The sequence below is a fragment of the Tasmannia lanceolata genome, unplaced genomic scaffold (genome assembly GCF_043159265.1).
Source record: "Tasmannia lanceolata isolate RefF3 unplaced genomic scaffold, GAP_Taslan_0.1 ptg000048l, whole genome shotgun sequence".
NCBI lineage: Eukaryota > Viridiplantae > Streptophyta > Magnoliopsida > Canellales > Winteraceae > Tasmannia > Tasmannia lanceolata.
Window position 1 is genome coordinate 5,005,096 of NW_027518725.1, and position 23,250 is coordinate 5,028,345.

Below are 23,250 nucleotides of genomic sequence, written 5' to 3' on the forward strand. Positions count from 1 at the left end.
GCGATGCCGGGGTTTAACAAGAGGAAGAAGAGGATGAGAGTGAAGGCTAAGTGGGCAGAGGTGTGGATGGAAGAGGAAGTAGAGGCCATGATTAGTGTTGATGAAGTGGGATTAGATGTGAATTAAGAGGTGAGAGGAGTGTTTGTATTTATAGGGGAAGTTGATGGGAGTACTGGTTGCATTAGCTCCATTGGTTTAAAGGGGAGTGAAGTTGGGAAGTTTTAGATAAGTTTGAGGGAGGTTTCTTGTTTGTTTTCTCACTGGAAGGATGGGTTTTTTTGTAAGGGAGGCTGAGAGTTCTAATTTAGGGGTGACCTTAAATTTAGTTGGGACATTTAGCAGGTTATAATTTAGTTGGGACATTTAGCAGGTTATTTTGGTGGTTATTCTAACGGTTTGGCCAGCAAATGTTGAGAGAGAGAGAGAGAGAGAGAGAGAGAGAGAGAGAGAGAGAGAGATATGATTTTTCTTTTAGATTTTGAGTCCAATGATTAAACGCAATATTGAGTCCAATAATCGGTTTTGGACTCGCAATTAATCTTGAGTCCAATACTTGGTTTTGGACTCACAATCGGTTGCCATAATCTTAAAAGAAGAGGGGGGGGGGGGGGGGGGGGGGGTGCTTTTCTGTTTCAGATTACGACAACCGATTGTAAGTCGAAGACCTATTAATATTGGACTCACAATTACATTTAAATTTGAGTCCAGTAATAGGTTTAGGGCTGACAATCGGTTGCCATAATCTTAAACTAAGGCCCTGTTCCTTTGAGCTTATGACAAGTTGACAACCAATGGTGAGCCTCCAAACCGGTTATTGGACTAAAATTAAGGTTTGGGGGTTCACCATCAGTTATCATATTCACACACGAACAGGGCCTAAGTGTTCTTGTAATCCCTTTTATAATCAAGTTATCCTTTAATTTCAAAAAAGATTGGAGAGAGCAGGTCAAATTGACTGATGCCATTGGAGACACTAAAAAAATAACCAGAGAGGCTTCCATTGATGAACTACAAACCTTATTCTAGTAGTTCAAAACAAAAATAATTAACAAAGAAAATAGTATCTACCAATAAACCGTCTTTTATTGCTATATTTGTGAGGATACAGAAGAAACATGGAAACCTAAACCACATGTGATATAGATAGCTAAATAGCAAGTGAATGAACTTTTTACATTGAAAAAAACTCAATTTGCCCTCCAAATTCACTCATTTGCATCTCTACTTATTCATAACACATGCACATATATATTGCTACCTTGCAACCTACTATTATAACAAACATTGGAAACCTATACTTCTAATTACCTCCATTAAGTAACACAAAGTCCTTTATTCATCCCTTAAACTCTTCTACTCAATCTGTCTTCTAGTCTTTCACACTTTCTACCGGCGACAAACGACTCCACGGCCATTGCTCATCTTGCTAGTGCAATCCATGGGGTTAGTTGGATCCAAGATCAAAGTGGCTGCAGCCATTGAACGTTCCTGCGAGAAAATGCAGTACTTACAATTGGTAGAAAGGAGGCCATGGGTGTTGTACTTGTCCTCCCCACCCATGATTGGCATCGCCACGCCCCTCTTCACCGGATTTACAAAATCCGGCCGGTATGTTTGGCCCAGTACTCCTTCAACTCTCTCAGTAAGATTGAAGAACTTAAATTGCACCTCTAAGTGAGCAAAACAGTCATCCAAAGGTATCTGATAGTTATGAATTCGGTCATCTTCTTTCGTTATCGGAACAATGCTAACCGAAATCTCGGCAACATAAGGCAATGTCACAGTCACACTGTTGGAACCTGAGGTGCGCTCCACCGCCAAGTTGCTATCTGGGGCAGCCCAATTTGAGAGATGGCCTTGGTTGATAAAAACTGGCATGCTATCATAAGTGAAGAGAAACTGGTCTACATTGTCCTCCCATTTGGAGACCTTTTTCGCGGTTACGGTGAAGGTGTGGGAATCGAACATGATACCCAAAGCTTGGATCCATGTGTTATCGCGTGTTCTTCCTTCTGGCCGACGTCCGATGAAGCGAGCATTGATCTGGAGATTTGAGTCTGACACTAAGCTGAAATGCTCATTGGTTTTGCCATGGAAATAGAACATGATCCCATCCCCTCCTATGAACCTTGGGTCGTAACAGGCAGCTCCGATCCCTTCACAATTGGGTTTTCGATCTGCCAAAAATTACTAATGTTAAGCTACAGGTTTTTCTTTATAAATTCAATAAAAAATTTATAACAAAAGGAAAGAGAGACATGAGTCTGTTTCAAAAAGTGGATGCGGGTAGAAACAAGGCCAAAGCAAATTCTAGTAGACTCGGCAATGATGTGGTCTGAGTACTCAGTTGACGCGGTTGATGTAGTCATAACTTAAGAGAGTCAAGGGAGTTTTGATTTGACTTTGTTGGGAAAAAATGGAATCGGACGAGACTGTGGCCAAGGTCAAAAAGTGTCGGTGGTTCCAACCAAAAGGAAAGATCTCACATCAGAAAAGTGAATAGATGTGGATGGGCTTATAAGGAGTTAGGCACCCTCCTCTTAATGGCTGGGGTGTGGTAACTCCTGTGTCGTTGGAGGATGGAAGCTGCTAAGAAGCAAAAGCTACACAAAAAAGAAGTGCCCCAGCCACACCTTTGTAAATCCAAATACCTGGATTGTAAATCTAAATACCTGGATTCGTTATAGTTTCTCCTGTGATACTACAACCACCCCATGCATTGGTTATCCCTAAACAAGTCATGAAGGGTATAACAAACATAAATCTCGGGAAACCAGGTGTATCCTCGAGGATGGAGAAATTCACTCGTCTAGTTCTCACGTTCCTCCCGCGTGGAGGGGTGAGACGTCCACGTTGCTTCCGCGTGGAGGGAGAATCGATTTGGGTAAGTCGATGATGCGGAGGAGTTTCAAAACTATGGCGGACACAACAAATTGAAGAAGGTAAGATAACTAACATGGGTGGCATGACTACTTCTAGTAGTGGACTGGAGAGTTGATCATCCTTCTCTTTCCCCAAACAAGAAAATTAAAAACCTTTTTAGAGAGAGAGAGAGAGAGAGAGAGAGAGAGAGAGAGAGAGAGAGAGAGAGAGTTATAATTAAGGGCAGGTAGTGGCACTCACGCTTGCAAACAGCTTCACATTTGGGAGAATTGCAGTCTATAAAGCAGGCTTTGGCTTTGGGGTCAGCTGGCTTCATTTCTGGGCATTGTTTTGGGCAGGAAATATGCTTATCAAAGCATTTGGTGCCATCTGTATTGCAGAAGAATGACTCTGGAGGGAATGCCTTCCCTGCAACAGCGAAAGGTGGTGGTGGGGCCGGTCCTAGAGCCGTCACCGGTGCGGGCGAAGGATTGCCATAAAGATCAGCATTGGTCTGAACCAAACAAAGGGCGATGAAGAGAAGGGAGAGGAAAGTAGTGTGAGTGTTCATGGTCACTCACTTAGGCAAGTGAACACTCAACTGAACTAAACTCAACTCACTTGCTAAGGGATGAACAAGAACATTACTCTACCCTTCTATTTATAGATTTGATTGAGCTTTTGTCATAGATGTGGCCTTCTCTAAGTAAATATAAAATTGAAAGGTCAAATTCTCTTAATTGCAGCCAGTTAATTGTACAGCTTCTTAGGTCTCTTCTTTCTATATATCATCGAAATCTGAGATGAGTTTACAAAGTATCAGTGCCTGTGGTGGCACTTCATTTAGGACTAGGCACATGCAATGCACATGACACTTGAAGATGATCTAGAATTATATTAGGTTCACATGATGTTTAGTGGGAAGACACTCTCTCTCTCTCTCTCTCTCTCTCCTTGACAACTCATTGCTGAAGTGGGCTAGTCCACCATAAGCATGGTGCCTTTTGGTCATTAGTTCAGTTGATCTAGTGGTCACCACTTGTCCACTGTGATCAATCACATGATCCTCACATCAACAGTTGATCAAAAGTATCTATTTAGGATATTTAACTTTAATCATATCTTTTTTTATCAACATCTATGGATCATTCCATCATTATAAGATGAGAAAATTTACTGGAACAGTAGTGGCCCCACAAGATCAAGGGAGAAGATCTTCAGAAAATGCCATATGTAAAGTGTACACATGGCTCTATCTGTTCACTTGTTTTCTAGCAGCAGGAAAAGAAAAGAAAGGAAAAGAATCTGACGTGGAAAACTGGAAAAGAAACTGTGAAAAAATTCATTTTGTGAGAAAATTCCGTTGTTCACTTGGCCGAGAAAGGAAAAGAAAGTATGCAGGCAAAGTGGTTTTCTCAGGAAAGTGATTTTCTCACCCTTTTGATGAGAAAATTTAGAGAGAAAGTGCAAGAAAGTTTGTTTTCCACGTCATTATTTATATTTTCCACCTGTGTAATTATGCTTTCCCGAGAAAACAAGTGAACGGCGGAAAATGTCAAATCATGTCCAATCACGGAAAAATTTGGCTTACTTTCTTCTCCTTTCTTTTCTCAAGAAGGCAAGTGAACAGAGCCTTAGGGAATGACCGTTGATTGCCCCACTCCATTTTATCTGTTAATTGATTTTAGAACATGAATAATTTAGCAATTGCTATTTTCCCCGAACAATGTCTTAAATTTCATTTTCGCTTATAATTAACTCAGGGGAAATAACTTACGCTGCATGAACTTCCAGATTGCAATCTTTTAAAAAGCTTAACATTACAAGTGGAGTATTGCTACGTCCATCGCAGAAGGCATTTCGCGGATTGTCTGTCGCATGTCAGACCACCCACCTCGCGGATTATCACAGTTACGATAATACCTAGTCATCAACATTGGGTCCCACAGGGGATGTGTAATCGCGACAACCGATCAAGGGGACTAGATTAAGATGAATGAAAATCAATGCTTTAGCTTCTCTTGATGGAATTCTAAACGATGCCTAATTGATGCAAAAAACTAAGATCATCCGATTAAGGTGGGCCCAGCAAAAGTGGGACATGTTGGAATAATCAGAACCATTCAGATCCACTTGGCACACGTGGGTCCAAAAGGTGAATGTTAGGAGGAACATTTTTGTATTGCCAGTGCCTAGTAGGTAGATAAATAACAAGTTACGTTAGTCACCCAACAATTAACATGCATAGAAAATTTGCCCTTTGTATGGGGTAGGGTTTGTGTTGACCCTTGATCAACGCCCTTTGTTTCTCTCGAGCAAATTAACAAAAGCTCATGAAAACATGAGCTTGCTTTCGTAAACACAACTCTAGAAGAGAGCCTACGCGTTTTACAGCTTTACCCAAGTTTCAAGAAAACGGGCCTTGTGCATATATTTACTAGATCTATCTCATCTCATTTATAAATACATTGGATGATAGAGAAACTGACTGTTTCACACGCTATCTCACGTGCAAGGACGGATTGGTAGAATTTCTTGGGCATTAAATGGCATATTAATAAATAATAAGGAAGAGAATTTGCATGTGATTCGCAAGGCCACTTTAGGAATAGACCTTCGTTGTTTGCTTCTCTGGGGGAAGTGATTTACTTTTCCCCTTTTCTTCTCTGGGACACCCCCCTCTATCCCTACTCTTACACTAGGATGGGCTTGCTCTCCTCCATTTGTGTCAAACTTTGTTCTTGGATAAGACATTTTCAGTATACTACTGAGTACCAATCCAATAAATATAAAGACTAAGGACCTCATTGGAACCACTCAATAATTTTCACTTGTGGTACATTTTTTATTGTCCGCATTCCAAACATTGGACATTGCAAGAAAAAATAAATGTTTTCAATCAGCTTTTTTTTTTGTTCATCTTTTGTTGAGGAATGCGAATGCTGTGAGGCCAGCCATGCTGTAAGGCTCATAATGTTGGGCCACCAAGAAACATCATGTGCATAAGATGAGTGTAGCAAAGATGCGAATGCTTAGATGGATGTGCACCCACACAAGGTTAGATAAAATAAAAAATGCAGACATTCTTAGAAAGGAGGGGTGACACCAATTGAGGAGAAGATGAGAGAGCACCGCTTAAGATGGTTTGGACATATCCAACGTAGGCCTTTGGATGCTCCAGTGAGAAGAGGCGACTCGTGCCAAGTTGATAGAGTAAAAAGTGGTAGAGGCAGACCGAAAACAACTTGAGTAGAAACAGTGAGGAAAGACTTGATAGCTAGGAACATAACAGAATACATGACCCTTGATATGATCGAATGGAAGAAAATGATCCACGTAGACGAACCCAACTAGAGCCAGAATTAGAGCCTGGTAGATTCCTTTCACCTTCTTCATGAAATTTTTCTAAAGGATTCTTTTAGCCGACCCCAACTAGATTGGGACAAAGGCTTTGTTGTGTTGAGTAGAGTTTTGTTGAGGAATGATCGACAAGGACACCCTTGCAAAAATATGTGAAAGGGCACCCCATTGGCACACGTCATCAAAGTGCATTTTATAACGGCTGCAAAGTCAAAGAGTATAGTGTCATGCAGCTAATGGGGGCATACTTTCATCTATTTTTGCAAGGGTGCCCTTGAGTTTAGCATTCCTCTCTTTTATTATGTAGGTTTTTTCATTGCCAAGTGGGATTTGACAGATATCCTTTTTTTTTTTCTAAAATTTTTGGTAGGTAAAAAGTGAAATATTTATTGTCCATTCAATCACACTAAAATTTTTCAAGTCTAATGTTTTAATTGTTGCTTCCTGAGGACGAAAAGCCAATCAAAATAAGCTAGAAGATTCAGAGCACAGGTAGTAGGCCGAAAGCCAGATTTCCAGAATCTGGGGGACCCGTTTCCCACAGAAACTGGGCATTTGGGGAGAAACCGACTTCCAATCTTTTGGGTTCCTCCTGAAGATGGGAAATGAAGTCATTTTCATTTTAAGCAAAACGATAAAACAGTAAGTATTACATCTGTTTTCCAATAGCTAGTCGGACTCTTCTTTGGCTCTCTATAGTTATACTAGCCAAAATGGGTGAGAATCGAGTCGACACTGGGCCTCATTCTCTAGAGGTTATGAGAATCAGACTCTTCTCTGGATTTTATCAGATGATCCCAACCATCAAAACACTGCACTTCCTAATAGAGTTTACGACAAAATGAACAACAGTCCACATTCAATTTCTATGATCAAATTGCTACAAAAGTTTTAGACAAGTAGGTTTGTTAGAATTTTTAAACAAAATAATAAAAAGATTTGAAAAGTCAAAGATGCTTTTTCTTTTTGTTTAAAAAAATTTGGAGGGAAGATTCAAATTATATTTCCCTCTCTTGTTTTAAAGCAAAAGACTTTTGCATATGTGGGGACTTGAACCCAAGACCTTGGTGAGTGTGCTTGTGGTGTGTTTTCAAAACCAAAACCGTTTTTGTCTTTTAATGGTAATTAAGAGAAAAACGTTTATGTCTTTTAATGGTAATTAAGAGAGAAACGTTTTTGTCTTTTAATGGTGATTAAAAGAGAAACATTTTTGTCTTTTAATGGTAATTAAGAGAGAAACGTTTTTGTCTTTTAATGGTGATTAAAAGAGAAACGTTTTTTGTCTTTTAATGGTGATTAAGAGATAAACATTTTTTTGTCTTTTAATGGTGATTAAAAGAGAAACGTTTTTGTCTTTTAATGGTGATTAATTATCCTCCAACAGTCATATTCTCATCTATAAAAAGAAGAGAACATCACCATTGGAGGATATAGTTTTTTACAGAAAAAACATCAAAGTTTCTGCTTGTCTTCTTCCTTTCCTCCGTTCTGATCTGAGCACAGTTCTACGGTGATTCTAGGTGGACCAGTCAGCGAGTGCACGTGGACTGGAGCCAACTTTGGCTGTTTTATCTTGGAGCATCGGTTCGCAGATCCCGGTTTGCACCGGTAGGGGACGGATACGATTCTTAAGGAGAGTGACCAGTGGCACGACTCAGCCTTCTTCTTCTCGATCTGTTTTACAGAAACGTTTTCTACAAAAGCTAAGTACTGATTTATTTACATTTCTAATTTCTGGATTCAATCAAGCCATATATCAGACCCTACTGGACAACATCTAATTTGTCCAACAAGGTTCCTATTAACTCAAGAGAAATGCTACCTTGACGTGCCAATTATGTAGACAAATTCCTGCTTGTTGACACATGGTCGATGCCACCAATGAGCACAATCTTGACACTGTCACATTTCACACATGAACGCACTTCAACTTAAATGTATAAAAGCTATACCCAGCATTTATGAACTGCTAACTAAGTCATGAAGGCTTTTGATTTTTCATACAGAAGAATTCCCTGGCAAGGAATGGCACAAGGGCTTACCTGCTGCATCACTGATTTCTCAAGCCAGACAAAAGCAAAGGCAAATTCATGTTCTAAAATGTCATCTCATACTTTGTTATACTAAACGGAAACTTTTGTGATACAAACAATTAACTTGTACAAGATTTTACATTTTTCTCCAGAACTGAACGATGCCATCTGCAAAAGACTTCAGATTTCCCCAAAGTGTTGATCCCTTTATTGATGGCTCTTCTTCCTGCTCTGGCTTTTTAGAGGCATCTCTGAACAAAGACAATCATGTGGAACTTGTTCATGAATAAGTCACATAATTAGAAAAACATATACAGGGTCACAATAGGGAGAAATAGAATACATTACTCAATTATGTCAAATTTTTGAAACAATAGATCCTGAATTATTATGAATCAACATCTACTGCCAAATTAATGATACTCCCATTCATGCATGTCATTGTTAGATAACATTAGGTGGCATGAAATACAAGCCAACCCAAGAAACACCAATGCTGATATGTACAATCAGTTAAGAATGAAGGTGATTCTGTCAGCACCATTCGCTGCCTAAAAGAGGAACCCATCCCTCCTTGGAGATTCGGATGTTATTTCAGATAGGGTAAGGATATATTGGTGCAGTTTGTGTGCTTCTTTTCTCATATTCACCACGAAGGAAATGATCAAGCTGACTCCTTAGCCAACTCTGGCGTTTCTTGCTCAAATTTGATGTTGTGGCACAAGATGCCTAGATTGTACTGTTTTGTGTTTTGGTTTTTCTCATGTATTCCTTTTAGCTATGGCTAGGTGTTGTTTCTGTTCCTTTTTATAATATTTACCTGTTTGAAAAAAAAAATAAACATCATATTTGAAGATAAAAACCTTCATGAGTGAAACAAGTTTTGGGTTTTTCCAAAACCCGATTTGCGACGAGGAAGAAAACACAACTTATGTATGACTGCTTATCATAATCCAATTTTGTCTTTTCCATCAGGTTTCTCTATGTTGTCAAAGCTTCAAAACTTGTAAGAAATCAACACCTTAGCATTGTTCTCTCTCTCCTTTTTTCCTGCTTGTGATTTTTTTTTTTTGTGTTCTTTTCTGGAAGAGAAATGGTGAGAGATGTGGACATGATGTGGGAGCATTGCACAAGGGCTTTCCTCAGTAAGAAAAGTTACCATGTAACTATTGTGGGAATAATATTGGGGGCGGGTTTTTAGATTTTTTTGTTCTTTTTTTTGAAAAATAATATAACATCATCTTTCACTGACAGAGTGAAGGCATGGCAAGACGAGATGATGTGACAAACTCGACTCTTTTAGTAAAAAAAAAAAAACGAAGAAAGGGGAGAAAGAAGTGTTGATGTGTGATGTTGAGAGACCGGATTTTTATTAGAGAGACAAGGAGCTCGATGAAGAGAATGCACATGCCACCAACAGAAAACATAAGATACAAAATTTGAAAGGGCATCCTAAACAAGAAACCATTACTCACATAAGAAAGAAAGAAGATTCGGACAAAGTTTGTCAAAACATTGTCATATTTTTTCATGCTAATGCAGTAATGTAGTTTCATTTAATTTTATAAAAACACCCTTCTTGATGCTATGATTGAAGTCATTTGTTTGTTTGGGCCGGACTACAGATCCTAACTAATCATAAGAGAAGGAATACATTCCTGAAAAGAGAAGTAATACACTGAAAATATGATTGAAGGTGGTGAGTAGAAGAAGATTGCATGCACAATTATGTCAAATGGTATGGCTGATAGGTTAATAGACTGATTACAATTTTTTTGGTTAATAATCCAACAAGAACAAATTTTTGGAGGTTTGTAGAAGTGTAACATATCTAATAATGTAGATAATTTGTTTATGCTTTTTAATTCCAGTGTAGTAGGAAAAGAAAATGTTGATGAAGTTGTGACTTAAAAAGTCGTTTCATATGTGAAGGCAAGCAGAGAAAATAATTAATTTGGTCTCACCCCTATTTAGATTTGATGGAAAATGACCAGTTCATGCCAAAACAATTTCAAAGTTGAAAATTATTTGCATTTATTAAACAACTGGGTTTTGAATGTATGTGTAAACTATAAGAAAGAGCGCTTGAAGAGCCCTGCTGTGATATGTTTTGGATACTTGTTTCTTGATACTAAAGAGTTTGTAAGAAGATACGGTGGGCCTTAAGTTGATGTTTACCTTAGATGATTGAGAAAGAAGCCCAATTTCAAAGAAAAACAATGGCCATGCCATGACTTTGTGTTAACATATCCTACATTTTGGCCCTTGATTAAATAATGTTTGAAATGCACATATCCTTTACTTAAATTCCTTCGCTTAGTTGATTTAGATGAGGCTAGCAATGAGAATACATTTATGAAGCTATCGACCCAGCAAAGGAAGGAACAATAACAATTTTGGGTAATGAGAAGAAGAGGTATATGCCAATCTGAATCACCTGGATACATTTTTGAGGTGGAGTTGTAACTTGTATTCTTTTTCAGACTATGGTACTACGTATTTGTATGACACCCAATTACTATAGTTGCAATATTAATTAATGGAATTGGATATTAAATTGACTATTAGTCAATTTCTTATTTTTCTTGTTTTTTTAATGGTAACAGGAGTAGATCTTATTTTTCTTGTTTCGTTTATAATTTTTTTCGTAATTTTCTACATCTTTTATATAAATGTAAATGAATCTTAAGATTTCTGATAGGCTATGATCGGATATGATTTGACCCTGCTACAACTTAAGATTCCATATTCAGTACATTGTGCACATTCATGCTTCTCCATGTGGAAAAACAACCGGAGAGAATTCATGATCTGAGAAAAAACAATAGGTGCATTTGGACAGAGGACAACTAAAAACCAGAAATAAGAACTCCAGATTAGCTTATCCCTTGCCGAGGCCAATCTTTTCATTGTTCTGGACTTTGAAGACCCTTGAAGATGACAATGCCTTGATTTAACTTTACAACAAAGTCCACAGTTAATTCCACAGTTAATTTGAATTAGTAAGCGACACATCACAGGTACTCATCCATCATGACTAGAATATAGAAAATATTATAGGAAGCCTTTTCGATTATCTCCAATAGTTGCCATTACTACTTTGCTAGAGATATACATTTTATATTTTGTATTATTTAATTCTGCATTTTTCAATCTGCTGTGTATGTACAAGGTTAACAATGTCATTTTCATTAGTGCAACTCAAGAGAATAATCAGCCCGTGTAGGCTGATGAACCCATAATGCAATAAGTTTGTTTTATCCAAATCCCAGATGGTATTAGAGTATAGGGCAACAGTTATACATTAGCAATTCACAGAATCGACTTTTCTACTTTTATGGATATCACTAAGCAAGTAATAGAAAGACAATATTATTTAAACACTATTACTCCATCAGAGTTGAGCAAACATCAGACGTGCTAAAATGTATATGAAGGAAAAATCTTAATTTATCTCTTTGATTTTAGGTATTATTTATACACTATAAATAGTTAATTTTATATCTGTACAGATATATGTCTCTGTTAAAGTATAAAAGATAAATAACGCCTTTCTCCAACAGCTTAAGCTTTTGGAGAAGTTGGTAAGTTAACATGGCATCAGAGCCAAAGGTTTCGAGTTCAATCCTCCCGGATAGCAAAAATCCACATGCGATGGCCGGCCCAAAGTGGGACCACATGTGCCACGCGTTTGCCAGGTGGGCCACACGTACGGGGGAGTGTTAAAGTATAAAAGATAAATACTGCCTTTCTCCAACAGCTTAAGCTTTTGGAGAAGTTGGTAAGTTAACAGCATCTAAATATTTTTATAAAACAGAGATAAACTTTCAGTACTTGTCTTTGTCAGACGCCACCAAGTGTCATGTCAATGTTAGCTTTTTTGTCATTGAATGGTGGTCAAAATCAATTGAACTCCATAACATGGACAATTTATGAGACTTTTGAACAGCAGAAGCTACTACGACAATGCTAGAGAGGGATTATATGCATACCGTTGAAAAGTCTTTGATTCAGGACCTTTTTTATCACCTTTCATCACAGAATCTCTTTTAAGACCATCTGAATCCTGTAATCCCTTAGAAGCAATTTCACTTTTTCTACTTGTAACTTCTTTAGGGAGTGGCCGTAAAGATTCGGCCCCACTTTCCAATTTTTTCTGATGCCCAAATGATTCACCCATAATAGAATGACCAGCCTGCATATGCATGATCAGAACAACAGATATGAGCAGAAGCCTTGAAAACAAAAGATTCATTATAAGTGCTGGTGTTGGTAGTGAATATTATATCAGAGTACAAATACTAACAGAAAAATCTTGCATATTGGAGGGTTTTGAAGAAGCAGCAGTCATCTCCGTAGTACTCTCACTTGTGATGGAAACATTAGACTCCTCATGACTGCTAGAATCCTCGCTAATGTCCTCTAGTCTCTCATTAGAAAGCCTGTCCACTTCCATTTCCAACCGAGAATCATATGATGGCTGGCCTTTGATGCTGGATGTTTCCACATTTTCCATGTTCAGCTTGGTAGAAGGGCTTCTTATTGATGTAACGTGGCTTACACCCTCTTCAACCAAGGCCGTTTCAATCTGTGTAGGCTGCACTTTTTTTGCAAAATGCTTCCTGGTTTTTCTCACAGAGCTTTCTTCAACTTTAGTTGAAATTTGGGACTCTTCTTTCACATCCAAATGCGGAATAGTGACTTTCTCTGCCTTTTCCATTTTAAGTTCATCCATGTTGCTTATAGGGGACATTCTACATGCATATTCCATTTCCTGAATGATCTGTCTAATGACATAATAAGAACCACCAACCTGTTTCCGAGCAAGGGAAGGAGTAGGAAACTTTCCTTCATTTGAAGCCCTGTACCTGCAAGGAGACCATAACACGTTTATCACAATAGAAATTTTACATTTACACTTACCACAAAAGCCCAAATGATCTATTACAATGACCAATTCAAGCAATTTGGACATTTACATTTCAACTTTTAAATTTTCCCATTCTCTCTACCTCATTTCAATGTTTTCCCCTCTCAAAAAGGTTTGCTCTTATTTTAACTTTATCCTTCTCTTTAATAAATTTCTGCTCAGATAATGATCTCATGCAGCCTAGATGTATCATAGTCCCACGATTCCTACCTTCTACCATACATGTGACACAAACCATGATTGGTCTAAAGAATAGTTAGCAAAATGTACAACAGCAAAAACCCTTGAGAAGGAAAAAAAGTCACAAAATGTATTTATGGGTGTCCTTGTGTTTTCGACATAATGAGAACCATTAGAAAGAATTGTGAACTTCTCTACCAAGCTGTGACATGCTTCGTTAAGTGTTTATCTCACACAATGTCTTTATAAGCATAGGCAAACTCATAAACTTGCTTTCATTCTAAAATTTACTAGTACTTCTAATGCCAAAAGGTTGAAGGCATAAAATAAGGCTCTACAAAGTTATTAGTTATTCAATCCAAAGTTCGACAGAAAATTGCTTTTTGTATCAACACTACAATGCCCACGGCTAGTGTTTTGAAAGAGCTGAATCTGAGGAGAGGTCGGTGGTGGGCTTCAATTTTAGTTGATCGAATTTGCGAAAGAGAATTTTTTTTTTTTTTTTTTTTTTAAGCAATTTGTAAAAGAGAAATTTGCATAAAATAATGGAAATAGCAAAAAGAAATACGGCCCTATTTTGAAAGAAAAAACAAAGAAAGATTGACTAACTAGATATAATGTCCTTTACATGCTAGTGATTATAACTTGAGTCCACATGACTAAGGATGGATCTATGAAACGGAATTTTCAAAAATCATAGGGACTGAATTAGTGGAGAAAAGACGAGTATAAAAATGAACTAGATGGAATCCACAATACTTTGAAGAGACGTTAGAAATCAGACTTTTATCTAAGACATATGGGATTATTAGCAATCTTTAGGACAGGTTTGAACTACCCAAGATTTCCCAACAAGATCAAAGGTTCAGATCTGTTAGTAACTCCAAAAATAGTAATATTAACCATCGAAATTGAGATGATAGACAAAGGGAACAAAAATCCACTTTGGATCTAACCTAAGGATTGGAATCAAGATTTGACACTCAGAGATTGAGAAAGTTTGAAAAGACTTCAGCCACATATGCTCCATTCCAATCCGAGCAACTAGCACGGACTTTGACATAATTGAGACTTGCACGATTAGATAGGTAGGTTTTGAATAACCCATAGATCTCTTGTCCTGTGTTGAAGTAACCCCACCAAATGAGATTAACCATTGGTTGCATTGAGAGATGAGGCACAGTTAGCCATTCTTCCTCACATGTGATAAGAATCTAGTTCTACCCCGACCCTCGTGGAATGAATCTCCCTATTCAAATATCCATGCCTTTGGTCCGCACCCGCTTCCTCCAAGTACTTAATTTGTTCTTCCGAACGATCAAATTGATTAGCCATCTTCATCAATAATATTTCTGTGTTTACATCAGCCCTTTCATGGAAACTCTACTTCCATATCAAGACATCTCAACCAAAGCTCTTATACCTACTGACATAGCATGGATCTATGGAAGGGAATTTTTGAAAACTAAAGTGACTGAAATAGAGGAGAAAATACAAGAAAAGTGAACTAGATAGAATCCACAATACTTTGAAGAGAGGTTTGAAACCAGACTTGATCTAGGAATGTTATGGGATGATTAAGAATCTTAAGACAGGTTTGAACGAGCCAGGATTTTCCGACAAGGTCAAAGGTCCAGATCTGTTAGTAACTCCCAAAACAGTAATCCTAACGCTCGAAATTGGATGATATACAATGAGAAAAGTAATCCACCCTAGATCTTATCTAATAATAGGATTGGAGTCAAGATTAGACACTCAAACAATCCCAATCAAGTAAGGAATTATAGTAGAATCCTAGAAAATAATGTGAGGATTGGTAACAAGATCAACGGAATTTAAAGAGATGTATAACTATCTTTGACAGAGAAAGAGAAGAAGAATAGAATCACCAAGGCATCACACCAAGGTCTACCTGGGGCATCAAATCACTAGGGTTATCAAGGCATCTCACTGAGCCATTGAGGATATCACATTCAAGGTTGCGCATGAATCAATTTTATTCCTAATCAACATGTAAAAATAATAGTTGTATGCCTACAATATATAGACTTTCTCTCAACTTGCGTAGGGAGTCCCTTCCTCAAATTGGAAACCTACAACTCTTGCACAATCTTGAGTTGCTAAACTTACCCATAAGCTTCTAACTTAGGAGTCCTAACAAGAGTATTTGAATTAGGATACTATCTAATCAACTCAATTAACTAAAACAAGACTAACCCAAATAGAAACGAACTTAACATTAACTATTATTCTAAAAAATAGAGTTAAGAGACTCTTTTTTTTGAAATGGTAATATGATATATTGATAGAAAGAGAACCGAGATGGTCCTAAAGTTAAGAGACTTTTTACCAAAAAAACAGTAAACCAACTCACGCAATCAACTCATTTGGACCCTAGGAGTTTAAAAAACCAAAGAAAAGAGAAATTGTCCCTTTCGACTGTTCGACCAAAGTCAAACTAGTCAAAAGGATAAATTTGTCCCTCTTCTCTCTACGGCTTCAATTCAAGGCCTAGTGGAGGGTGGATGCTCCATGTGGACCCAACTTGATCACATGTTGACACTAATCTCGGGTTCTCTTCTCTTCACTTATGTGGTCCCCATCACGACAGCTACAAGATGAAGATAATTTGTCTAATGTTGTGGAAGTAAAAGAAGGTTACTTGAATGCATGGATAAAGTTAAAATGCATTTAAGTTAGGTTGAAAGTATTATTAATTGTTAGAATGGATAAGGTAAGCGAATGAGAAGAAAGGTGAGGGGGAAGATAGTGAGTCTCCACTCATGAGCTCTCTCATGTAATATGATGGGTATATAGGCCCAACTTAAGGCTACATGGTACAAAGACTACAATACCCCTCAACATACACATAATGACCTAAATACCCTTCAACACTCTTCAACACTCCCCCTCAAGCTGGAGTGCATATAGCCATATACTATAGTACTCCAGCTTGTTACAAAGAAAACTACAATACCCTTCAACAACAAACAACAAACAACTACAATACCCCCATACAACAACTTTCTTAATTTTATCTTTTAAGAAAAAACCCATACAACAACAAAAAAACAATAATCCCATACACACGCCAGCTTGGTCCAACACTCCCCCTCAAGCAGGTTTGGTGAATCCTCAGTGAAAACATAACAAGAAGGGCAACAACCAAAGTGAGTACAACGGCGTGATCAACGGCCAGAGGAACAACGGTCTCCCCCAGAATCAACACTATCACTAGAGCGATCACCACAGAGCCTCCCCCTAAATCATAGCAATGGCTAACAAACCTGCTCACTAGTAACGATCGAATGGAGGCGCCTAGACAAAGATACAACAACGATCCAACGAACAAAATAAGCACACCAAAGGCACCCACACGAGCGATGATGAAGCACCAGCACTTCGCCAATAGAAGAAGAAGCCCAATCACCAGAATGGTGAGAGGAACCAACCAACAACGGCTGGCAACACATCGCTTGGGGAGACAACCAACTAACAACAGCGGACAACACGTCGCTTGGGGAGATAACCAACCAATGGTGACAGACAGCACGTCACCTGGGGAGACAACCAACCAACGGTGACAGACAGCACGTCACCTGGGGAGACAACCAACCAACGGCGGAGGAAATCACGTCACTTGGAGAAACAACCAACCAGCGACGGCAAAAAGCATGCCGCCTGTAGAGATAACCAACCAACAATGGCGGACAGCACCTCGTCTGGAGAGAACCAACCAACGACGGTGGACATCTCGTCGCCTGAAGAGACAAGCCCGAAAGCAACGCCAACGACTGAGCATATAGCCGTAGACAATGACAAGTTCGATTGCAGCGCAAACCACAACGAATGCGTAAAACTACGAAAGGCAACTACACGCTCATGTAGAAGCACCAACAAACAGGACTCACAAAGCGAGTTTACCAACCAACCAAGAATGCTAATAATGTTGATGAATTTACCACTTATGCTAATAATAGGTGTCATAGTTTTCAACCCGTGACTCGACTCGTGACTCGACTCGACTCGTGACTCGATTTCTTAATTTTATAACTGGTGACTCGACTCGACTTGTGACCCGTAAGAGTTTTTTACAACAAAAATTTAGTTGAAAAAAAAAATTATTCATCAAAAGATGAAGCATGTAAAAAATATAACCTAATAGCACATAGATAAAATGCTAAGCTAAAAATATAAATAACTATATGCTTGTAACTTGCATGTACAAAAATAATTAAGTTCTGATCGGAAATGAATCATGGGTGAAAACCCTTCATTGCTTTAGATTTGTATCCGTCCATAATTGATGGTATGTTTGGAAGGAAATTTGTGGTGGTTCAGCCCAAGAACTCAAGATTGTAAGACCGGGAGCCTCCCACACATGGTTTTTTGAAGCTAAACTTTAAAGGGTCTAGCATGGAGAATCCTGGTCCTACGGGAATTGGGGGAGTCTTGAGGGATGAATTTGGAGCTATGAAATGGGCTTTTGCGGATCCCATTGGAGTCGTTGGCGCTAATGAAGCTGAAGTGTGTGCCATCTACCAAGGAATAAGGTATCTTGAGAATGAAGATTTGAATAAGGTAGTGGTAGGAGGAGACTTGCTCAATGTGATAAGGTGGGTTAGTGGCTCTCATTCCTTCCCTTGGAGTTTTGCCTCTTTCTTCGATGAGATACAAGACAGAGTGGGGGATGCATCTATTTCTTTCCATCATGTTAGGCGATCAACTAAGGGTGTGGCGGACAGTTTAGCTAGAGATGGTGTCTCTAGAGAGAGAGAGTTGAACAAGTTGACTTCCTACCTCCTTGACGCTTGCATTGGGGCTTGTTCTTGTCTTTCTTTTTCTTTTTCTGTCACTTTATTTGTATAGACCTCCTCGGTCTTTTTCGCATTTAATGCAATTGCCTACCACTAAAAAATAATAATTAAGTTCTAAATTCCAACTTCCAAGTTTTCATCCATCGAAACAAGAAAGCCCAGGCCCAGCGACTCGACTTGACTCGTAAGAGTCTTATATTTTTTACTCGACTCGTAAGAGTCTTCAACAGAGGCGACTCGCCTCGAAAGCCCAACAACTCGACTCGACTCGAGAGTTGACTCGTACGACTAGTACGAGTCTGACAGCTATGATAGGTGCATAGCATATAGAAAAGAGGAATCGACTAGAGCTATAATTTATAGCATGTATAACCCAAAGTTTAGGGAAAGAAGTATGAAGAGATGAAAAAAACATGAGCCTACACCACAATCATCTTCACTACTTGTAACAATGGTAATAAGGAAAAAAGGAGACATCAGTAACGATTTCTGGCCTGGAAGCGAATGGTTTCTTCAGCCGGCCATGTTTCATGGGAATGGTTTACTGCACTACCGTTAGTGTTGATCATCAGGTGTTCCTTGAATGGGTTTCAGGGAAAATAAAAAATATGGGAATGTCAAAGAGAGAGAGAGAGAGAGAGGGGATGTTTACTAAGGAAATATACCCAGCATACCGGTGGGGATAATTGGCCTTGAAGGGGGTGGAATGGTGAATTTTTGGGGCAGAAATATCATTTTCCATATAATTATATTCAATGAAACATAAAATATATAACCTGATCTTTTCCTATCTTGTTAGTTGGGCACCTATCTAGGTGCCTAGGCAGCCTGGGACCAGCCTCCTTACGTTACTAGAGCAAATTGTCATTTTCATTAAACTTTTCTTCACCAAGAAATAATTCACAAAATACGAATTCAATAGCTACTTCAAGAAACTAGGAAAGAGTCATACTTGTGAACAAAGGATTCCACTATAGCACGTCTTTCTTGTCTTGATATTCTTTTTTGGCCTCTTTGGGGTTTAGATGAGTCAGAAGGAACTGAGGCTGCGAATGACCTTCCACGCCACTGAATATTTGATCCACGTACTGCATAGGGTATCTCTTTAAATACTGTCCAAAGGCCCGTAAGTACCAAAGATCAGATAAAGTTGTTTGTGATCAATCTAGAAATCAGAAATTATAAAATTCCTAACAAGAATATAACTACATAAAATAAGAACACTAAGCACCAATCTTGTGATACACCTCAACTCTTTCTTTAATATTTAAAAAGCAATCGGCATATAAAGTCAACATAATCGCATACTTCCATAGTAAATGCTAACATGGGTTTTTATATTTTGCTTCTAAAGTCGTCGATCCATCATTAAGGCCTATGTTGCATGGATTCTTCTAGATGGGTGAAGTGACTTGTCGGACACATACTGGATTCTAACACTCCATGGATTTGGGTGTGACTAGATTTATCTTTTCAATGCTTTTTTTAGAATTCCAGCAACATAAATTTATATTTAGAACCAATCAAAAAAAATAAAGTTATATTTAGAATAAATTTTGACCTCTACCTATGGAAGCAAAACATTGCATTCATGTAACCTAGTAAAGTTCCCATTATATGAACCCTTTATAAACCTATTATTATATAGAACATTAAATTTCAAAAATCAGTGAAATATGGTGCCAACATGAATCCTATTTTTTGGGGTGGGGTTACACAAGTTCGACATTGAATATTTGTGGAGGATTTCAAAACTGGCACCCATATATCCATGCAAGAGATCTACACATAGTAATAGTGAAACCTAACTTGCATGCATTTTTATGTGTAAGGAAGGCCTAATGAGAAAAATCACTCTATTAAAGAGTGTTGTCAATTAGATGTGAATGCAATTTGGAAATAGAATAGAACTGTTGGTTGGGAACAACATAAATGCGGATTCTATGTAAGTGTAAATAACCTAGTCTGTTTTATGTTGAATCAAAGTACAATCCAAGTTTAGTCCTACTTTGTATGAAATAATAAAAAATAAAAACAAGAAGAATAATAATAAAAATATGCAAAATAATAGTAACAACAACAGCAACAATAAACAGAGAGTAGGCAAGAAGCGTAGATAAACAAAAAAGAGCAAATAGTATATGACATGTTGACATGAGAAGAAACAAAGTGTCTACAATTATGGTAGTGAAGATGAAACCAAGCTGAACCCGTGTCCTGCTAGTATCAAGGTTCTTCTAGGGAGCCTTGTGAGAGAGATTAGGTGGGCCTTCTTGAGACCCCTGTTACGAAAGACTCCAACAAGTTGAAAGTTGAGTCCCTTCTTTATGGTATCTTGCTCGTCGACCAGACCTTGCTTGAGTACCTTATCATTGAGGGAAACTTCCTCAACACTGATCGATGGGTGAGAGATGGTTTCCGGATCAAGGGTCGTGAAATTGCTCCTGGTCCCTAATGTAATTATTATAGTATCAATGAAAATATGTCATCTTTCCATAAAAAAAATGATATTGAGATTAGACATATTTGGTGATCCGCAAATTGTGAAGTTAATAGGATTTTTTGTTTTAAAGGAAACATCATTTTATTAAGTTGGCAAAATAATTGGATTACAACAGTATGGATGAGGCATCTCCCTCATGCAACAACACCTACTCCAAGCCCAGAAATGTGAGCAACGTTCTCACCCCAACCCCAACCCCAATGTGAAGCTAATAGGATTGCTCATTCAAAAATGTTTAGTGATATGGTTTAAATTTTTGAATTTCTTCCTCCCTAAGGATTTTTTGGTTCTCTTTCTAGTCTTTTCTCTTGTGCTTGGCTTTCATTGTTTTACCTTTTGTTCAGGGAACGTCTCAGTCTCCTTAGCCATTTCACTTTGCCTTTTTATTCGATGCAATTACCATTCAAAAAGACAAAAACCACCGATTAAACAAATTTGTCAACTTGAAGTACAAAATACAAACATTTATGTGATGAAGTTCCCATGCTATCACAGGAGAATTGGGAGCCGGTGGCCGTCAAGGGAAATTGCCTGGACTACTGGCCTAGACTTAAGCTACTCAGGCTAGTATGGACCTCGGTGAGCCTGGCCACAAAGGCATTGTCTAGGTCTCACGTGGTTGCATCCTGCCTGAGGTGAAAATGACTGCTCCCTTCGATTTCTGTCATTGCAAACTATACAGAGCATCTAGGCCAATTAGATAATAGACACCACAAAGAAGACTTTAACTGCAACTCCATTTCATTTCCTATCAATCCACAAGGTAAGATTAACTTTAAGCGCATCTGGAATGCCACTTCTCTGTCAATTATACAATTTATGCACGAAATTCTAAATAGGTTTTGATGAGGATCTAGACACCCGAGGGGCCAATAAGTGGCATAGTTGCCCAATAGGACTTTTAGGAATTTTATTTCCAGGTTATTTAGTTTTAGAAATTTCATTTCCATGATTATTTCAATTGCCTACATATATCATGATGCATGGAACTTTGCGTTAGTTTTTGGAATACGATTGAATTATTGATTTTTCTCCCCTCTAATTTCTTTCTTCCTACTTTTTCTTCTTTCTCTTATTCCCTTTCCCTTCTCCTCCCTTTGTTCCCTTAATCTTCTTCTTCTTTCTCACCTCTTCTTCTCTTTCTCTTCCCCTGCCCAGCACAATATTGGTATCAGAGCCAGGTTCTAAGAGCCTTCTTCAACAGCAACCAGATCCAAGTCTCCAAAGGCAATCGCCAACATGATTGAGGTCCGCTCCATCCGTAAGCCCTAGGCCAGGAGTGCCTAAAAGAAACCGATTCTCCATCATCACCACCAAAAACTCAGTCAAGCCACCCATCAACCAGTCCCTGCTGTTGCAAAACCCAAAACCCATCAACCCAATAGTCCCCATTGGTGCAAAACCTAACCCATAAACCCAACAGCCGACCACCTTTCACCTAGAATTTTCAGCCTGAGAATTGCCCAACCGAACCCCCCCTCGGGTCGCCGCTGCAACCCGCCAATGGAATCACTAACCAGCCGACTAACCCCTAAATAGCCTATCCTCCACCCCTTTAATCTCAGTCCCGAACCCTTTAATCATCTCCTTCAATTCAAATCGTGACCATTTTCCAAAATGAATTGTAAACCAAAAAAAGAAGCTCTTCTTGCTCATTGCAGTGCATTTAATCGTGTCATATCAGATCATAATTCTCCATTTCCATTGCATACAATTTCTTAGGTTTGTATGGAAGTTTATGTGTGAATGAAACAAGAAAAATAAGGAAAACCCAGTAAGCATTGGAAAGAAAAATGAAGGTCTTTTCTGAAGCCAAAAAAAAAAAAAACTGACCTCTTTTAAAAGGCAGGAATCGAGCAGCAGGGCGTTTGCAGGTGGAGACGACTACTCTCAGAGCCTGCATAACGAGAAACCCAATGGAGGAGGAATGGAAAACTAACTCAATCGCTCATTCAAACATACCTTTACTTACTGTCACTCTCCCTCCAAACTAGGGTTTAAAAACTCAAGTGCAAGAGAAACGCAAGTACGTTCCATGTCTTAAGTTTGTGAGCCCCCTGTCCAACTACGGGGTTTTTCGAGTTTTGAGTATTTGGAATCATAAATTCTCGCCCCCCTTACTTCATCGGGCCACATGTAGGTTCCATATGATGACTACACTAGGGTAAACTTAGTAAACTCTTTGTTTATTTTATTATATCCAACTAAACGCAACCCATTATTTCTATTTTCTGTTTATTTTCTTTAGTTTCTTCACAACTAATCGCTTTAAGATGTCAAGTGAATGCAGTAGAGAGGGCTGGCCCCGAAAAAGAAGAATAAGCAAATTTATCACTTCCCCTTATGTTTTGATATGTAGAGCCCATCATCTTTATACAAACCCATGCATAGAGTGGGCCCACCATTTTCCACTCATGAGTGGGCCCACCATCTCTACCCAAACCATGCATGGAGCAGGGCTCACTATTTATAGCTTTTTTTGATAGATAGGTCCCACTGACTTCACTCAAACCCATGCATCGAGTGGGGCCCACCATTTTACCTCATGTTTCGATGAGGTGGGTC

General features: G+C 38.5%; 2 protein-coding genes across 4 annotated transcripts; both read right to left on the bottom strand.

Moving 5' to 3' along the window:
- Positions 1 to 1,063: 1,063 nt before the first annotated feature.
- Positions 1,064 to 3,508, bottom strand: LOC143864356 (uncharacterized). Its single transcript, XM_077375284.1, has 2 exons — positions 3,124 to 3,508; positions 1,064 to 2,177 (listed from the first exon to the last, which is right to left on the bottom strand). The coding sequence occupies exons 1-2, from the start codon at positions 3,431 to 3,433 to the stop codon at positions 1,387 to 1,389; spliced, it is 1,101 nt and encodes a 366-aa protein (XP_077231399.1). The 5' UTR covers positions 3,434 to 3,508; the 3' UTR covers positions 1,064 to 1,386.
- Positions 3,509 to 6,727: 3,219 nt separating this feature from the next.
- On the bottom strand, positions 6,728 to 22,758 carry LOC143864400 (uncharacterized). Of its 3 annotated transcripts, none has more exons than XR_013241152.1 (7): positions 22,519 to 22,758; positions 19,135 to 19,294; positions 12,562 to 13,123; positions 12,248 to 12,450; positions 8,378 to 8,506; positions 8,045 to 8,120; positions 6,728 to 6,814 (listed from the first exon to the last, which is right to left on the bottom strand). XR_013241152.1 is itself a non-coding variant. In XM_077375334.1 (5 exons), the coding sequence occupies exons 1-5, from the start codon at positions 22,586 to 22,588 to the stop codon at positions 8,392 to 8,394; spliced, it is 1,110 nt and encodes a 369-aa protein (XP_077231449.1). In that variant the 5' UTR covers positions 22,589 to 22,758; the 3' UTR covers positions 8,160 to 8,391. The 3 variants fall into 3 exon arrangements, 1 of the variants encoding a protein (XP_077231449.1); XR_013241151.1 differs by lacking the exon at positions 6,728 to 6,814 and adding an exon at positions 6,839 to 7,125 and having other exon boundaries at positions 8,017 to 8,120; XM_077375334.1 differs by lacking the exons at positions 6,728 to 6,814; positions 8,045 to 8,120 and having other exon boundaries at positions 8,160 to 8,506.
- Positions 22,759 to 23,250: the final 492 nt, after the last annotated feature.